Below are 20,022 nucleotides of genomic sequence, written 5' to 3'. Positions count from 1 at the left end.
AAGTACCCAGATAGCCAAACCTGCGCATAGCAGATTCTGTCGGATTCCTGTTACTAGATTTTATAAGCAGAATGGCTACAGATTTGATGCAGGATCTGTTAAATACAGTTATTGCAGCAGATTGGCGGCAGAAATGTAACAAACCCTGCAAAAGCAGATTGGCGTAAGAAACCGAACAGATTCTGCTACCATAACCTGTTGCCAAATTGGAGGCAGAAACAGAACAGAGTCTGCGCGCAGACTGTGATGGCAGATTTGCGGCAGATTGGCAGCAGATCCTGCAACTTCAGCCATTTAAATTTTAAACGGAACAGTGACTATAGTCACTGTATATATACATATAAGTGGTATTTAAAATCTTTTTCCGAACTACGAGTGTTGAAGAATAAGAACTCTATAAATTTGATCAGAGCACAGGATATTTTTTTTCAATAACATGAATTGTAATACTACGAACGAAATAAAAAGAAAATTATAAATTATAAAATAAAATTATTGATAATTAATAAATTGCAATTAATTGAGAATGCATTAACTTTATTCAATAAGAAAAATGAAAGATGCCATTATACATTTTTCATATATACAGTATATGTACATTTATATATAATCTTCTCAAAAATTGTCATGATCAGATTGTGAAAAATGAATGTATAACATATATACAATACATTCACACTTGTCCTTTTCTGGGGGGGGGGGGGGGGGGGGGGGGGGGGTAGAAAGGGACGGATACTAAAAGAACTGTAAACAAAATATATAACAAAAAATAAAATATTTTATTTGGCAGAATAAATACAAGAATACCAACATTTGTTGCTAGGATAAGGAAAACTGCCAAAACCTTACCAGTATTCACAACCAAAAAATTTACATTTACAATGTCAACAATATACATAACAAATCAACATATAAATGTTGATATAAATAATGTATAAATTCATAAAATAAAACAAGTGTACAAAATAATTATATCTTCAGGTCCTCCTCAGTTTCTCTTCAGATCCTCTTCAGTTCTTCTTCAGTTCCTCTTCACTGCTTGACCCCAGCCTGCTGCAAATTATAAATATTATGCATATGTATAAATGTTTATATACATATGTACATTCTCGCTAGAGGGCAGTGTTAGAGCTGCCGTGCCATAGATGGATTGCTCGCTATGAGAAAGCGAAAGAGAAGAGAAAGATTGAAAAAGATGTGTTTAGATTAGAGTTATTTATCCAACAAGTGAGTTTATGGCAGTGAATGAAAAAGGCATAAAGGTACTTGCGAGTACATACGTAAGTACATGTGTTTCAAGGTTATGATTATATATGTAATATAATATAAAACTAACCTCTTCCTGTTTCAACGTGATTCTTCCTCAGCAGTCCAAAAGTTATCCACTGTTTCATGCTGAGTATTTCGGGGGCCTCTTCTTTTGCTTCGCACTCTTTCCTTAGCAGTGCGAAGCGCCGCTTTCAAGTGTTCCGCTACATCCTTGCGGGACGGCCTTGGGAAGTGCCTATTCCGGAGCACGGCATCTAAAAATCAAATGTAAGCATATAATATGAATACAGAATACAGTATTGCCTCGAAATAAGCAAGTGGCTCGGGACCGAACCGTTGCTTATTTCGAGGGAGGTAGCTATTCGGCTTGACTTTGTTCTCGAAACGGGACGATAGAGAACGCGAGAAACGAGTGAGAGATCCGAGGTAGCGGCAAATCATATAGTGATCGGCCGAGCAGCGATGTTATTTTTTGAACAAGGATAGAAAGCATTATATACATATATTCCATCCTTCTTCTACTAACCGATGTCACTGCTCAGTCGAGCGTGAAATTTATTACCCTAAACATCGGCTTCGCGCTTTCATGGACCTCTCACTCATTTCTCGTACCTCTCACTTTGCGGGCGACTTCAAACAAAGAAGAGGGGATAGCGACTTGCTTATTTCGAAGTCGAGACCACTTGCTTATTACGAGGCAATACTGTACCATATGAAGTAATAGTATCACAATTATATAAACAGTGATTCTTACCGTGTATAGCACGAACAATTCTTGTCTCGCAAAGTGCGAGATTGTTATCTTCGCGGCCCAACCAGGAATAAGATGTTAGCAAGCAGTCACCCACTGTTTCTTTAAAAGAGAGGGTGACTGCTTCCTTCAGGTTGAAGCCGCCCACGTACTCCAAATAGTGTACCTAAACAAAGTAAGTAACAACTGACACAAACATTTGTTACATAAAGATAAATAAAATGAGACTTCTGTTTCACTTACAACTTCCGTGTACCTGTCTTCATCAATATTTTGGAATTCCGTCATTCCAGCCAGCGATGAAATTGGTAGAAACGCTGGCTTTGACGGAATTCCATGATGCTGGTGCAGCAGCTGCTGCTGCTGCTTCGCCACCTTCTCCAATAATGAATGGGGTTTCCTATAAAGATAAATGATAATTATATATACTTTAATAACATGCAATCAATACTTACGTCACCATGGACTCCAGGTTGCCAATTTTTGTATATAGATCCCTGTAAACATTAATATTTGTTAGAAAATGTCCTTAAACATGTAACAAATTGAGGAATATATTCTTATTCCCTATATTGTATAGAAGAAGAATGAACATGCAACTTACCTTATTTGTAAATTTGTAGGTTCCGGACCTTGCTGCATCCCTGGTTCAGGCCTACTCTCCGCTGCATCTGGAATATGTAAACTTTGCGTTGGTGGTGCATATACTGTTGGAGGTGGCCTGTATGTGTTTGGTGGTGTGTGTGACGAGTATATGTTTATGTTTGGTGGTGTGTATGTGCTTGTGTATGGCGAGTATGTGTCTAGTGATGTGTATGTGTTCGTGTGTTCGTGTTGTGTATAATTAGATACAAATTCATCGTCCGCGCCCTGCAAGGTAGCCCTCAGGTCTGTTATGTCCTCGACGATACTTCCGGGGGCCACCTTTAAACGCTTTCGCGGTTCTTCGTCGGAGGACGTGGTTTGATACCGGGCCGGCTTGTTGGCCATCCTCTTTGGACGGTGTTCCATTTCCATCTGTAATAAATAAATATTGTAAGAAAATTTAAAATATGTATACATTCATATCCGCGATACATGTAATTGCAATGAATAAAAGTCATACTTACATTTGAATTCATCCTTGGCAATTGCACTTCTCTCCTGTAGTCCCTATAATGAAATTGAAAAAAAAATCGCAGTAAAATGTATCCGAATTTAGCAGTCTGTACCGTCTCCGACGAGCCTCACAAGGGATAACAATCGTCTCTGCAGTCGTTCCGTTAAAAAACAAAAGACGATCCATCAATTTTCGCGGGAGGTGTTTGCATTGGTTGCAGAAATCAACGTGACGGAAATTCTCATCCAATAAACGCGTTTCCCACAAAAACTTCTCCCAGAGACAGCGTTCAACCGTTTTATATCATTCGCTTTGTGTCGCTGAACGAACGAGAGTGCAGTGCAACAGGCGTCTTATTCGAATCGCATATTAATTAATATAAATTATTCATATATTTTATTTACTATTATAACTACTAACTACCATTTTTCTATTATCTACTAACCATTTTTTTCCATTTTTAAATTATATTGATTTTTTTCATATATTAACCACAAATTATTTTTACTTACATTTATTTTTTCATATACATATATTTACATTTATATTCCTAACATACATTTAATTTAATTAGTAATTTTAATTATGAGTTCCTTTAATTTGTGTCGAGGAAGCCGATATTTAAAATATCATCGACCAGACAGAGACGCAACATAAGGAATGAGGTAGGATCCAATAGTGTTGTCCCTTCGTCGGATTCTCCTTCTTCTTCTTGTATTCAAGAGATCAATGCCCCTGTTAATCTGGCGGATGTTCCTTCATCCTCAACAGATTACGCAGATGGTATTGATGCCATCCATGGTGTAGATTTGGATTACAATTCTTCTTCCTCTTCTTCTTCTTTGTCTTCTTCAGTGTTGTGTAGTTCTGAAGCGGTTCCTGAAACTTCATTTCAGGAAAGTTTGGCTTCATATTGTGTGGATAACAATATTAATCATGTTCAGGGTAATAATTTACTTACCCTTCTTCGAACACATAGCTGCTTTAGCCAGCTACCCAAGGATATTAGGACTGTCCTGGGTACTCCACGAACTTGTGTTGCAACATATGTTGTAGAACCGGGAGAGTATGTGCATTTTGATGTCGAAGCTGAAATTGTAAAATCTATCAAGAATGCTTCTTTTTCACCAGATAGTGAATTAGAATTAGATTTCAGCACAGATGGATGTGCTTTAGATAGAGCGGGAACAATCCATCTGTGGCCGATTCAGTGTATGATTAGGAACATACCTGATGCAAGGCCAATAGTTGTCGGCATTTATAGAGGATTGCAAAAGCCTAGTGATCCTAATAGGCTTTTCAATATGTTCATCATGAACATTACCCATATGCTTTCCAACGGTGGTGTTGATCTTGATGGTACTAAGATACCAATAAAATTAAGGTGCTTTATTGCTGATGCACCAGCAAGAGCTTTCATCCTTAACCACCGTGGACATACATCCAGCCGGCCCTGTTCCAAATGCAAAGTGTCTGGTACGCACAGCGAAGGTAGATATGTCTTCAATGGCATAAAGCATTTGCTTAGGACTGACAACCAATACTCTCAATGTGTAGATGAGGATCATCATAAAGAAGGTTGCAGTCCATTATCATTACTACCTTTCAGAATGGTTTCCCAGGTTCCATTTGAATACATGCATTTGGTATGCTTGGGCGTCACGAAAAAAATATTATCTGCATGGATAAGTGGAAAATTTTCACGCTTGTCCAAATTGTCAGGTAGCCATCTTGCTTGTATGTCTGCAAGACTGGACAAACTCAGAGAATTTTGCCCCTCTGAGTTTGGAAGACGCCCAAGATCTCTGGTGTATTATACCAAGTATAAAGCAACAGAGTTTAGACAATTTCTTTTATACACAGGGCCGGTTGTGGCATATGGGCTCCTCAATGACAACTTATATACTCATTTCCTTTTCCTTCACACCGGTATTCGAATTTTAGCGTCACAATCTCCGTCGAGTCACTTTTTGAATTTTGCAGAGCTTGCTCTGCAAAAATTTGTCTATCGTTGTGAAGAGTTGTATGGCCCAAATTTTTGTTCCTATAATGTTCATGGTCTTCTGCATTTGACTAATGATGTAAGACGTCTTGGTCCTTTAGATTCGTTTTCTGCTTTTCCGTTTGAAAGCAACATGCGAATTTTTAGAAAGTATTGTAGAAAGCCGGGCTTACCTCTTCAACAATTTGTGAACAGAATGGCGGAGATTCAGGCTCATGGAGCAAATAGGGTGAGGGTCGTTCCATCTTCTCATATTGAAGTATCTGTGCCTCTTGGTTGCGGTACTGATTTCCTCCAGTATCGTAGGATACAGTTTAATGGCATGTCGTTCAGTCTTGATGTACGCGATAATTGCTGCATCTTGCGCGACGGTGCCATATGTATTCTGTCCTCCATTGCCGAGCACAGTAATACATTTCGCTTAGGTGTGAAGAAATTCACAGAGGTCGATGATATTTTTGATATCGGCATAAAATCCTCTGCGGTAGGTCTGTATAAATGTCGATATTTGAGCCCCGAATTTAATATTAGTCCACACGATATTTGTTCAAAGTGTTTCAGAATGCCGTTTTCTGGAGACAACATGGACGACAATGAAGAGGACGAACAAGAAAGAAGAGAATACGCCGTGGCTGTGATGCTACATTCCGACAACATGTAAGATCGATATGTATATATATGTATTTTCTTATTGAAGCGTTTCGAGTGTTGGCAGTGGGAAGGAACGCGGGCTTGATCGGTCGTGCCCCATCTAGGCTCATACGCATTTTCGGCCGTACTGCCAACTTTTCAAACACAAACAGTATTTATTTGAAATCATTAAATAAATAAATAAATGCAACATGTATTCATCTCTCTGCATCTCTTTCAATATTGCTATTGGTTTTACAGGCTACACTAAAGACGCGGGAAGGAGATGGCATTTAAATAAGAAATATATCCAGGATGAAGCGGCTTTAATTTTAAGGTATGACCCACTAAATGTTTTTGTTATTATAGTATTATTCTTACCATTATCCTATATGACAGGTTTGAAAATTAACTACTTTTTCTGACCAATTTTCCGAAGCTACAACCTACCCTACGAATCAGGGTAAAGCAATGCTGACACAGGCGGTTCTGGTGTATATATAGGTAAGTACGAGGAGTAGGGTTTTTAGTGGGTATACGGAGTCCCACACTACCGGGCTTGCGGTCCCTGCCCGGTGTGCATAAAGCATTTTCCCCCTCCTCGCCAAAAAAAAAAAAAAAAAAAAAAAAAAAAAATCCTAGGAACCAACCCTCGTCAAAAAGTTTGGAAACACCTCATTTAAAATTGGACCAAACGACGAGATTTTTTGAGAAGTTCTACACATGAATTTACTAACATATGTACTTTTGTCGTTTTAAAATATTTCATTGTTCATAGTAACTTCTTCATAGCATTAATACTAGTGAATTGTATACTTTCTTTTTTCATGTACGGGAACGGAGAGGTTTCAAGAAGAAGCAACTGGATACGCGATGCATACACGAGCACGCTCGCTTCAGCCCAAATGCAGTGGAGAAGAGGAATCACCAAAACAAAGAAGAAATAAATAAAATACTAGCAGTCACAATTTTGGAATTCGATTAGAAGTAATATAATTTTCACATTTCTTCTCTTTGTTTGCAGTACTTACAATCCTGATTTCAAATTTTTGACTGACAGTATACTTCACAGAAATTGTTAATATAAAAATGAACACTGAAATTATAAATATGTATATTAAATTAATAAATACATATATATATATGTCGGTTATTATGAAAGTGGTGTAAATAGAAATGTAAAAAACATTGAACTTGTCAGTTCTTATGTATTATGCCGTTCAATAGAACTGATACATTTTGACTTATACCACATTCATAATAACTAGCACATATGTATATTAATAATAAAATAAAAAATATTGTAATATTTCTTTTTTTTCCCTTAAAAAATAAGTAATAATAAGAATTTAAAGAGCTCATTTAAATGCCAGTATATGCACGTCCATTTAAATTTTAAATGGCTGAAGTTGCAGGATCTGCTGCCAATCTGCCGCAAATCTGACATTACAGTCTGCGCGCAGACTCTGTTTTGTTTCTGTCGCCAATTTGGCAACAGGTTATGTTAGCAGGATCTGCTCGGTTTCTGACGCCAATCTGCTATATCATTCTGTACGCAGGTTCTGTTTGCAGAAACGCAGCCAAATGCGGAAACAGATGGCTATGGTTTTGTAGACAGATTCTAGCAGAGTCTGCTGCCAATCTGCTGCCAATCTGCATGCAAATTGCTATCTGGGTAATTGCATCTGTTTTCAGAGTATAATTTTGTTTTTTGTCCTAGTATTTCAGTCCACACTGTTTAATTTCTTTGATGGATCTATTCAACTTTTTTCCTCCATAATTTTCTGGTTGTAATTTCCGCATGAATGTCTGAACAGGTGCTGAAAATATAAAAAAAGATATCATACTATTATATATTCATACATTGTACTCAACATTAATTTGAAATAAAGGATGTATTGAACAAAGTAAGGTTTAATATTTCTTTTACCTTAAACATACTTCAAGATATATCTTGTAAGAAAGTAAATGCATTCAATTTCCACATGTTTTTCATTATAACCTATACCTGTCAAACGTTGCAAACAACCATTTGACCTTATCGTTAGATATATGTAATCATATATTTTAGCATGCATACGCATTCGAATAGCATAGGAATTTAAATCTGTAGGGGCCCTCACGAGTGAGGATAAATTAGGCCTCTACCATATCATCAACCGTTACACAGAATGAATAAATTAAATACTCTTTGTCTGTATTGCACATGAAACAAGTCCTTTATTTTTCTAATAAGTCATTTATCTAACTGATGCTAACACTAAACTCTTATAACTAAATAACTGAGTTTATAAATTTGAATTAATGTAAAAATTATAAAAATATAAAAATATGGAAGTATTTTCTATACAAGCGTCTCCAACTAACCGCTTCGAGATTTCCGGACAGAATGACCCACGCCAACGCTTGGCGCGGGGGAGGAAAAACATTTTCCCGCTTTTCCTTACTATAGGGTGCGCTCGTGTAGTCGGAAATGAACTCTCCGACGAGACGGCTCACCGGACGTAGGTGCCGCCACACTACCCCCCTCCAAGTCACTCGACCTGTCAAGGAGAGCAGACGATTTTCGCGAATAAACTCTTGGTTGCGGATCACAATTTTCGTCCATTTATATATACGCCGGTTTTAAACGCTCGGTGGAAATCACAGATTCTTTTCCGCGGTAATCCACCAAAAAGGTGTTGTCCGATACATGTTTAATAACGCGATACGGCCCTTCATACGGCTGTTCCAGAGGTTTCCTCGAAGCATCAACTCGAACAAAAACATGAGAAGTAGTAAACAGATCTTTTGATAAGAAATGGGACTTTCGGCTGTGATGTAACGTCGGTTTTGGTCGTATCAGTTGCATGTAACGTCTAAAATCGTCAGTGCAGAAATCATCGCGTGGCTGTGTGTCAATAAAAATTCTCCCGGCAATCTGAGGGCAGTTCCATAAAGCATCTCTGCTGCTGAGGCACCAATATCCTCCTTGTAACTGGATCGCAATCCTAGCAAGACAGTTGGGAGGATAGTGACCCAATCTTTTGATTCATGGCACATTATAGCTGCCTTAAGTGATCGATGCCACCTTTCTACCATACCATTTGATGCAGGGTGGTATGCAGTTGTGCGAATATGTTTGGTACCAATAAGCTTTGCCAATGAGTTAAATAACTGTCCCTCAAATTGTGCGCCTCTATCAGTAGTTATTGAGGTAGGAGAACCAAAACGCGATACCCATGTGCCATAGAAAACTGTGGCAACTGTATCTGCAGTAATATCTTTAATTGGAACCGCCTCAGGCCAACGGGAGAACCTGTCAATCATAGTAAGACAGTATCTGTAATCTTTAACTATTGGCAGAGGTCCTATTATGTCCATATGCACATGCTGGAATCTACCCTCTGGAACAGCTATATTTTGAGGCTTATTAATGGTATGCCTGGCTACCTTGCTTCTCTGACAACGCAAGCAAGTTCTAGCCCAACTGACAATGTCCCTATTCATATGCGGCCAAACAAAACGCTTACCAATCAATCTCTTGGTGGACCTACCGCTTGGATGAGACAACCCATGCACGCCATCAAACACACGCCTGCGCAATTCTACAGGGATATAAGGCCTAATAATATTGGTAGAAATATCACAATATATTATTGTTTCAGCCCATCGACTTTTAATGGTTTGAGCTGCAGTGCAGTGCTTCCTTGCAATAATTGTGGAAGCTCGGGATCGTTAGCTTGCATCCTTGCTATATCTTCAGTGTTTACCACGACTGGCATACTAATAACGTCCAGCCGTGATAAAGCATCAGCAACATTATTACAAGATCCCGGAATGTGGGTAACATTAGTTGTAAACTGTCCAATGTAGTCTAGTTGTCTTAATTGTCTGGGAGAAGCTTTATCTGATTTTTGTAAAATGCGTATGTCAACGGTTTGTGATCTGTCTGTATAATGAAATGTCGTCCTTCTATGAAATGTTTAAAATGTTTGATTGCTTCATAAATGGCTGTCAATTCACGGTCGTAAGTGCTGTATTCTGTTCTTGTGGAGTGAATTTTTTGGAAAAAAACCTAGAGGTTCCCACACTCCGTTCACCTCCTGCTGGAGCACTGCACCGCATGCCAAATCTGAAGCATCTGTAACTAACAATAACGAAGAATATCTTTAGGATGAACCAATAATGACGCATTTGCCAACGAATTCTTACAAGCCTCGAAAGCCTCCTCGGTTTCTCTAGTCCAATTGTAACGGATAACCGCCGGGGGGTTGCCGGCTCAGCCGGTAAGTCCGGGGTTTGGTGTGAACGAATAAATAAGTCGTTGGTTGGTGGGTAAAAATAACTATATTTACTTAACGATTACAGCGTGTACTTAAAGCTACGGCCCTGGGTTCCTATCAGTCTACTATACTTAACGGCTACGGTCGCAAAGCGATTACGGTGCGGACTTATAACTACGACGCGGACTTATAACTACGGCGCGGATTGCGGTGCGGCACGGTCGCGGTCGCGAGACGGGGTGTTGGCCGTCTTTAGCGCGGCGTTTCGGTGCGGCGGAGGTAGCGGGATGTCTTGGGTGATCGGGTGTCCGATGCCTTCATGGGCGGACGGCCGTAAAGACAACCCGTCCTATACCCAGGCAGTTAGGGGACCGTGTTCCGGTGGACGCCGTGGAGACGTAGTACGTCCGGGCCGGCGGTCAGGAAGCCGCCGAGAGCGAGCTCTCGGCCGTGGCTCAGGAAACAGCTGACTTTATCGGAGGACGGCCGTAAAGACAACCCGTCCTACCGAACGCTGCTGGAGGATTCGAAGGTGCCAAAATGAAGATGATCGTGTCTCTTTATCGCTTGCCGTATGGTTCGCTTCCGAGTGTCGATCTGCCTTCTGCCGCGTCGCGGCCCGGTATATCTATGCTCGCGAGGCGAACGGCCTCGCGAGTTCGCGGTGCGCGCGGTCGCCACCTGTCGGCGGCGTCGGTACTAGCGTGATGGCGGGGCTCGTGGTTTCGCGGCCTCGAGCTCCTTACACAATTGACTGGCCTTTTGTCTCTTTTTTTAGCACCTTCCAGAAATGTATTCAATGGAGCTTGTATAGAAGCAGCGTTGCCTATGAAACGGCGATAAAAATTAATAATGCCTAAAAAACGACGTAATTCTGCTATCGTATTCGGTTTTTTATATTCGACGATAGCCTGTACCTTCTCCGGTAACGGTCTGGCTCCCTTAGCATCAATAAGGTACCCCAAATACCGTACCGATTGAGAAACAAATTGCACTTAGCCGTATTAATGACACGCCATGCTCCTGTAAACGCTCAAAAACTTGCCGCAAATGATCTTTATGTTCGCTCTCGTTCGCTGAGGCTACCAAAATATCATCTATAAAGCAAAATACAAATCTAAACCTCTAAGTACTGTATCCATAAAGCGTTGAAATGTTTGCGCTGCGTTCTTAAGACCGAATGGCATGACTCTATACTCATACAATCCAAACGGTGTAATTATCGCTGTTTTTTTCGCGATCCTCAGGCGTCATCGGGATCTGATGGTACGCTTTCTCTAAGTCCAATGTCGAATAAACCTTTGTCCCGTGTAGTCTGTGCGTGAAGTCCTGAATATGGGGAATAGGATATTTGTCTGGGATCGTCATACTATTGAGACGTCTGTAATCACCACACAGCCTCCACCCACCGTTCTTCTTGGGCACCATGTGCATGAGACTGGCCCACGGACTAGAGGAAGGATGACAAATCCCCTGCGCGAGAAGATAATTCATCTCCGCCTGCGCCGCTTTTAATTTTTTCCGGCGGCAATCGACGCGCCCTCTCCGCGCATGCTGCCCCTTTAGTGACGATGTGGTGTCGAACTTTGTGTTTCGGCTGTGTGTGAGTTTGTATCGTCCGTGTGATGTCAATGTACCGTCTAAGAAGATCCTGGAAAGGGTTATTACTGTCTATTGTCGTCAAAGAGGGTTGAGGAATTGTGCAAACCTGTGCTATTGTATAAAGTCTGGTGAGTCCGTCAATTAGTCTTTTGTTTCGGAGATCCACCAAGAGACCGTGCCTGCGCAAAAAATCTGCGCCGATAATGGGCTGCTGAACATTGGCCACGATAAATTCCCATGTAAACGGACGCCGCAAACCAAGATTCAACTTCAATGTAGTCGTCCCGTACGTCTCAATCGCGGTGCCGTTAGCTGCATATGTTTTAAAATCTGCGGGAACAGATACTCCTGTCGCCGATCTATGCGGTAACACGGAGATATCGGCCCCTGTATCTACTAAAAAACTTAAATTATTGGCGCGATCAGTAATTACAAGACGGCAATTATTGTGCTGACCCTCCGCTGCCGTCATTATGCGGATAGACTCAGTTAGTTTTCCGGCAGCTGTGCAGGGCTCCTATTGCCCGAAGGTCCGTGTGGTGGTGGTCCTGTCCAACTGCATGGGATAATGCACCGGTTCGCCCTGTCCGCGAACCGTCGATGGTAAAAACATAGGCCATCGTTCGACCTCGATCGGTGAGGTGACCTGGGTTCCCTCGAGTTGCTACGCCTTCTCCGCCATTGCCGCCATGGTCGCTGATCCACTCGGCTGACTCGTGTCGTCAGCGTTTCCACCATCTTGGTCAATGCCCCGATTTGTTCCTGCAGCGCCGCCATCTTGTCGGGCGGTGAAGACGCCGTTGATGTGAACGACACCGCCGCCACGTTTACCGCTTGCATTTCGGCGATCTTATCAGCCTGCAAAGTCAGCTTACCCAAATCCTGTGTCTCGGTAATAACCAGGATGCTACGTATATTGTCCGGCAGCTGCTCCAAAAACAAAGATCGCAGCACATTCTCATTGATCTGACCACTAGCGAGGTTCCTGATTTTTTGGAGGTAATGAGACGGCTTCTCGTCCCCCATTCCACGACCACGGAGAACACGTCGCAATTTTGATTCCGGCGACTCGTCAAAAGCGCCGATAATTTTGTTTTTTATCGCCTCATACTTCCCTCTCGCCGGTGGGTCGGTGAGGATATCCGCCACGAAGGGTAAAACCGTCTGATCCAAATGTGTGATTACGTGACGATATTTTGTATCGTCACTCGAAATTCTCGCCAGATCAAAAGCCGCTTCCACTTGTGCAAACCATAGTATCGGGTTTTCTTTCCAAAACGGCGGTAGTTTTTTTAAAGTCGCCGAATATATAGCCGCATCAGTCCCGGCCGCAAGCGTCGGAAGGGTTGCTTCAACCGACTCGTCCGCCCTTATGGCGTCTCCATCGAGTCGCGCCGGAGGACCGTGTGAGGGGCATCTTGTGCACATTTTTTCGGAACAGTTTTTCACTTTTTCTTCCAAAACCAAAAGGTCTTGAATCACGTCGGGGTCACCAATTGTAGGGGCCTTCACGAGTGAGGATAAATTAGGCCTTAACCATATCATCACCCGTTACACAGAATGAATAAATTAAATACTCTTTGTCTGTATTGCACATGAAACAAGTCCTTTATTTTTCTAATAAGTCATTCATCTAACTGATGCTAACACTAAACTCTTATAACTAAATAACTGAGTTTATAAATTTGAATTAATATAAAAATTATAAAAATATAAAAATATGGAAGTATTTTCTATACAAGCGTCTCCAACTAACCGCTTCGAGATTTCCGGACAAAATGACCTACGCCAACGCTTGGCGCGGGGGAGGAAAAACATTTTCCCGCTTTTCCTATACTACTATAGGGTGCGCTCGTGTAGTCGGAAATGAACTCTCCGACGAGACGGCTCACCGGACGTAGGTGCCACCACAAATCGACAAACAATACCACCATCTGCCGATTTTCAAAGGCAATGATTATAAAAGATATGGCGTCCGATTGACACGACGTCCAAACGGCACGGCGTCCAAACGACACGACGTCCAAAAGGAACGCGTCCAATCAGCACGGCGTCCAAAAGGAACGCGTCCAATCGGGACGCGTCCAATCGGTCGACGTCCAAGTGGGACACCTCCCTAGGAAGGGGGTAGGCATCTTTTTTAGTGACTTTATTAACGTCACGGTAGTCGATACAAAATCTATAGGAGCCGTTGGGTTTGGGGATTAGGACAGGACGGCTGCACCAAGCACTAGAGGAGGGTTCAATTATGCCTGCTTGGAGCATTGAATCTACTTCTTTTTGAGCGGCTTCTAAGACACGGGGAGCCATACGACGGGGACGTTGCTTAATTGGGGGGTGAGCTTGGACATCAATGGAATGAGTTACAAGAGGAGTGGTTCCTAAGGTGGAGGATGGGGGTGGAATGAGGTGGTCAAGCAGGGTTTGAATTCCCGAGATTTCCTCGGGAGTTGCTTCGGAAAGTCCGGCGCAAGCGGGGTTCATAGGAAAAGGGTTGGGTGAGGATTCGGGGTAAAAGGGGCGAAGAGGTCCGTTCGGAGTCCGCCACGACCTTAGATCTCCGTCTATGGTCACTCCAAATCGGGCGATAAAATCCATCCCTAGGACTACCTCATACCCCAATGACTCGCTTGCGCGGAGGGGGATTGGGTGACTTCTCCGAGGATTCTCTCTTTTATATTATTGGCTAGGATCATGCAGGCTTGGGAAGGGGTTAAATGGGGTCTAAATAATTCAGCAATTTTGGGACCTGCATAGGAATGGGTTGCGCCGGTGTCAAGGAGGGCCTGGAAAATGTATTTGCCGTGTTGTAAAGGGAGGAAAATGCGGTTATCACCGGGATAGGGTTCTGTACGGGACTCTACTAAAAGGGATTTCCTTGGAGTTGGAATGGGGGCGGTTGGAGGAATTCTTGGGGATAGTAGGACACGGGATCCGGGGTGTTGGATCGGTGTTTTCGGGGAGGTTGCGTCGACCCTTACCGCCGACCTCCGTACGCGTTTCCCGACAAGCATCTTGGGCATTCCGGTGCAATCACATCAAACGTTCCGCACCGCAAGCAAAATTTCCGCCGCGTTTGTTGGCAAGCGCCGAACCAGTATCCTTGCTGGCCGCAATTCCAGCACTGGCCGGGCAGGGAGGATTGGGAGGTTGGGGCTGCGGAACGGGGAGGATGTTGTCGGGAACCGGAAGTCGCTTGGGCGTAAGAAGTAGGGCGGTTGGTGGTCGGTGCGTTAGAGGATTTTGGGACATTATATCCGACGGGAGGTGGTGTCGTGGGGAGGGACATTAGACTAGGGATTTCGGTAATCGTTAGGGGAGGAGGAGGTGTAGCAGGACGATAGGGGGTGGAGGATCGGGCTGTATTGGAGTACTGAGAAATTATGCATAAGGGTTTCTTCGGGACGGTGGTGGTGAGGTAGGGAGAGCTCGTGGCCCTGGGAGCGCGTTAAGCCGGGTATCCACCAGTATCAAACGCCCGTATCGTATCACCGTTCCCAACCCTTTTGAATAGGCCGACGTTGCCTCGTTGCATGCCACGGCGTGCTACGGCTCGGACAATAGTTCTTCGTGTCTTGAAATAAACTCCTATAGGCGAGAAGTTTCGATTTGCTGCATGCTGTTTCTTTAGTGTAATTATCCAAACCATATCGTGTTTGGTATCATTTTAATCAGAAAAACGTCACAAATATGTTGGTAACAGTTTTTAAGAAAAAAATGAAAAATAACAAAGTTCAGTCGTTGCATTAGTATTATCTCACTGATGTATCCAATTCCAAATCATATTATCTCGTGCCTCAAGTGTCATGTTTCCACTTGATATAGCATTCGGGCCTTCGCCTGGGTATGTTGTTTTTACGTTTCAAGTGGTTTCCGAACCAATCCTTTGAACGACAAGAAACCGACAATTTTCGGATCGGCCCGTTCCTTCGCCTCCGTATCACAGACCAATAGAACTTTCGATACTCGGCAACGGAAAAATCTCTGGAAAATTAACATTGTCCTTTTTCAATAATCACACAGGGATTATTAACATTGCTCTTTTATGTACAGCGTAGCACCGAAGATAATTGATCTGTTTAAATATATTTAGACGATAAAATTTGTCTAAATTAAATTAGATTAAATTCATAAATAATTTCATCGCTTTTGAAATGAATCCAATAATACCGCAAGATTTCAAATAAATTGAAACCCAAGTGACGGCACGAAACGCTATGTCAAGTGCCAACGCATGAACCTTTCCTTCGATGCAACAGCAAAGAATCGACAAATTTTTCGGATGGATCCGTTGCCTCCGTTCCTTTGGAACGGCACGCAGCAAAACGAAACTCCTCGCCTGTAGTGGCCCAGTCCTATTGCCTAACCGTTTATATCAAGAAACGAAGAAATGTCCGCGCCGCAGCATGCCGTTGCATGCAACGATGGCAACGTCTGCCTATTCAAAAGGGTTCGGAACGGTGATACGATACGGGCGTTTGATACTGGTGGATACCCGGCTTTACGGGTTCTTGAGGGCGTGTTAGGAGGGGTCGAAGGTCTGGGAGGAGGATTTCGGGGCTTAGGGCGGTATGAGGATGGCTGGGCGGCTTCGGCCGCCGCCGCCAGTCTGGATCGGGAACTTCGCGGTGGTATATACCCGCATTCGGGGATAAGGGTCGTTTACACTGGTGGCGGTTCGCGGTAGTCGCGGGTATATCTTTGGACCTCGTCTACCCATGCTCCTAATTTCAGGAGGTCTTTAAACGATCTGGGAGGGTGAAAATCAACGACGTACTTGTATCGGGGGTGGAGATTTCGTTGGGCGATGGCCAGTCGCTCGCGCTCGGGGACGGGGGGTTCGACGCGGGCGAACATCATCTGTATTTTACGTAAATATTCCACCAGGGTCTCCCGTTCTCCCTGGGTTCGCGTAATTACGTCCCACCATAACCTATCTTGATAATTCGTCGGTATGAATTGGAGTCGGAATTCCTCCAGAAACTCCTCATATGTGAACCAATTTTCCGCCTGGCCCCCGGCCCAGACTCGCGCCGAACCGGTGAGGACGAAGGGGATTGCGAGCAACATTTCGTCCTCCGTTAGTTGATGTCCGGTCGCGTACTCGGCTAGGGTTTCTAGGAACCCTTCTTCCTCCTCCCCGGGGGCTCCCGCGAAGGAGATCCGCCACTTCCGAAAAAGTTCGGAAGCGCGGCCTCCCCCTGACCCACGCGCGGGGCCCGGGGGGTCGCCGGTCGAAGGGTGAAAAGGGTTGGTGCGGGATAGGGTGGTGTCGGGACGTGGTGGGGGCGGAATTGACGGGTAGGGGAGAGGAGCTGGGTCGTACGGGTGGTTCGGGGGATCCGGCAATGAATATGTGAAATTCTGGTAATTTCTGCGTGGGGCTGGGATAGGGTTGGACCATCGGGACGAATGGGGTAACGGGGGCTCCGGGATACGGAAGGGGATACGTGTGCTACTCAAGGAGGGCGGAGGGACTCCTTGGTCGTCACGATACAGGTGGGACGAGTCGGAAAAGCGGGGAAAGGGGTTATGGGGTTGACGTTGAGGGGTCGGTATTACGGGAGGATTATCGAAAGGGTTATCTTGAGGGTTGGAAGGGGGATTTGCTACGGAATTGGGTCTTTCCTCGACCGGATTCGGCGCGAAAGGGTAACGTTCGTTGGTCATTTGGTGAGTGATCAAGGTCGATTAACATAGATTGTGCGGGAGTCGGACGGGAGACGGAAGTGACAGTGGTGGTGGTGGTCGTCATGGTCGCCGTGGAGACCATTGTGGTGGGATTTGGGACGTAGGACGTGTGCGGGAGTTCGGGAAAAGATTCAGGGGCGATTTCATAGGCGGGTGGATCGGTTTCGTCACTAGGTTCATCATATTGACCGGGAGGAGGATTACTGGGAGGTTCGGGAGGGGTTTCGTCGGCGGAGGGTGCTACCCACGCCGCGGAAAAGGTGAATGGGAGTCGGTCGCTGGTGATATCGTTTGCCGCGTCCCATGGCGCGACTTCCGGGCCAAGAACTCGACGTACTTCCGCCCGTAAATAGCGGTCGCGTAGGTCGTCCGGGGTACCACGCAAATTCAAGTGCGCGTGATCCATTATTCTAATTAACTCGATTATTTTTAAATCGCCGATGTGCTTTCGCATCTCGCGGGCTTCGGCGGACTCCATTTTCGTGGTATTTCAAACTTTTTAAATTTTTAAAAGGGGCAGAAAAGAGGTTTAAAGGGTCCTGAAAAGAAGAGAGGGTACAAGGGAAAAGGAAACAGTTTAAATCAAGGACACAACAAATTTTCAAAATCATATGCAATAATAATAGTAAAATCAAGATACCGTACTCTGGAATCACAATCTGAAAGAAAGGGGAACTGAAAAAAAGATTTGAATCGAAAGAGGCTCGATAGAGTGCCCACGGTCGGCAAAAGGCACGGCCTGGGCCCTCGATATCGGCAAGTCGCGAACAACTTTTGAATTGGGAGGGCACACACAAAAGAAATATAAACATTTGGCACAGACAGTACTTTAAATTCACAAATACCAATAACCGTAACGGCTCGGTCGAAAGCGGCGTACGTGTCGGGTCGGCTATGTTTATTTGTCCCCTACGACGCTCGAAGATCAAATTTCTAACACCGCGCCGCGTTCGACCGGCGGTACTTAGCAAAAAAACTGGCATCAAGAGGCTCGGCAACGGGCACCTTCTCGGTTGGTTTTGAAAATTTTTGAATATAACGGGGAATCTACGCGAGAGTTTTAGACCTTTTCTTTTCCGTGGCCCCACGTTGGGCGCCAAATTTGTGACCCATTCGGGGGTTCACTCTATACAAAAATGGAGACGTCGCAAACTACAAAATCTCGTTGGGCGCCAGCCACACTGTGGCAATCGAAATCCGAAAAAAGAAAAGAAAGGGGTATTGGGGAATTCACAGCAGCGGGGATTCGGGCAGTTTCGTCCGTACAATATCGCGGGGGAGTGCGCAAGGAGGAAATAGCTGGGGGTGGGAAGGTACAGGGTCGGGATGGGTTCTCGCGAGGGTCTCTACGTTACGTGTAGTTTTATAAAAAGGGGGTTCAAAACGAGAAGGGGTACGTTGCCAATACTCAAACAATGACACAAGTAATATGATCGTAATTACGGAAAGAGCTTACCAAAACGCACGTACCACGCACACTACACACCGAATTTACGCTTTACCAAATCGCTCTCTCAATACTCTCTATACCTTGCAAAAATCTATAACACGCTTCTATCGCTAGCCTAGGGCTCATTGCCGGCTCGTCGTCGCCGCGGCGACGACGAGACCGTCGCGGGATACTTTAGGGAGGGGATGGGGTTTGGAAGGGGCCTCTTCCAGCCCGCGATGGATCGATGATCGACTTTCGATACACCGATGATCGGAGTCGATGGGGCTGACGGACTTCCTTCGGTGACGGGTGGGCTGAGGTCTTCGGGCTTGGCGACAGATGGCTCCGGGTGGACGTTTGCGTCAATCTGGGCCGCTTCGTCTTAATTTCTGGATAATTCCTTGGGGGTCCCACGTTGCTCCGTTTGTTGGAGGGGTGGGGCTGTCGCCGGCCTCGAAGCTCCTGGTGAGGGTGGTCCGTGACGACTGTCCGTCGTCTCCATCGGTCCGACACCGGTGGGCTGGGGGAAAGGGGTAAGGTGAGGGAAGGGTTAGAGGTTATTATTAGGTGGACGCATGGGTGGAGGAAAGCGCAGCGATTGTAACGGGGGGGCACGGGTGTCACCACGTTACATATTATATCTACATTAAATATAATGTAATATATATTAAATACCAATGTCATTATTATTATATCTACATTAAACACAATGCAATATATATTTAACCACTTGCGGTGCAAAGAAATTCTCGGTTGCGCGTGCCAGAAGAGTCGAGCAGAAATCAATTCGCGGCGCGTTCAGGCAGCGTTCGGTGGGTGGGATCCAGAAGAGAATATAAAGAGGCAGTAGGATAAAATTACATGTGTATCAATACTAAATTTATTTATCCATTTTACAGTCTGGGGTCAATACTGATAACTTTACACGATGAAGAGCAAGCAGAAACTGTGCCTCGGTAAAGAATTTCATTAAACAGCGGACGTGCCACGCACGTCATATATCTTTCTGTAACAATCGCCCAACGACGTGCATAACACGTCGCTGGCGTTCCGGTAACAGAAGTATGTCGACGAGCGTAACACGTCTTTCCACCGCAAGTGGTTAATAAGAATGTCATTATTGGCATATCCACATTAGATATGTAATATACATTTAATAACGTTGTCATTATTACTATATCTACATGAGATATAATGGAATATACCTTCAATAAGAATGTCATTATTGACATATCTACGTTAAATATGTAATATACGTTTAATAACAATGTTACTATTACT

At 44.1% G+C, this 20,022-nt stretch overlaps 2 protein-coding genes and 1 long non-coding RNA gene across 4 annotated transcripts; 1 reads left to right on the top strand and 2 right to left on the bottom strand.

Moving 5' to 3' along the window:
• The first annotated feature begins 1,130 nt into the window (after positions 1-1,130).
• LOC123987712 lies at positions 1,131-2,733 on the top strand. 2 transcript variants are annotated; one of them, XR_006829314.1, is made up of 4 exons: positions 1,131-1,280; positions 1,371-1,536; positions 2,033-2,195; positions 2,644-2,733. It is a non-coding gene; the product is annotated as an uncharacterized LOC123987712 (long non-coding RNA). The 2 variants fall into 2 exon arrangements; XR_006829313.1 differs by having other exon boundaries at positions 1,368-1,536.
• Positions 2,210-5,462, bottom strand: LOC114882436. The gene is made up of 4 exons (XM_046285331.1): positions 5,295-5,462; positions 3,130-3,172; positions 2,625-3,037; positions 2,210-2,517 (listed from the first exon to the last, which is right to left on the bottom strand). The coding sequence occupies exons 1-4, from the start codon at positions 5,372-5,374 to the stop codon at positions 2,472-2,474; spliced, it is 582 nt and encodes a 193-aa protein (XP_046141287.1). The 5' UTR covers positions 5,375-5,462; the 3' UTR covers positions 2,210-2,471.
• Positions 5,463-12,107: 6,645 nt separating this feature from the next.
• LOC114882224 lies at positions 12,108-13,163 on the bottom strand. The gene has a single exon (XM_029199103.2). The coding sequence runs from the start codon at positions 13,161-13,163 to the stop codon at positions 12,108-12,110; it is 1,056 nt and encodes a 351-aa protein (XP_029054936.2).
• Positions 13,164-20,022: the final 6,859 nt, after the last annotated feature.

This window comes from Osmia bicornis, chromosome 4, assembly GCF_907164935.1.
Source record: "Osmia bicornis bicornis chromosome 4, iOsmBic2.1, whole genome shotgun sequence".
Classification (NCBI taxonomy): domain Eukaryota; kingdom Metazoa; phylum Arthropoda; class Insecta; order Hymenoptera; family Megachilidae; genus Osmia; species Osmia bicornis.
This window is presented reverse-complemented; position numbering and strand designations above follow the sequence as displayed.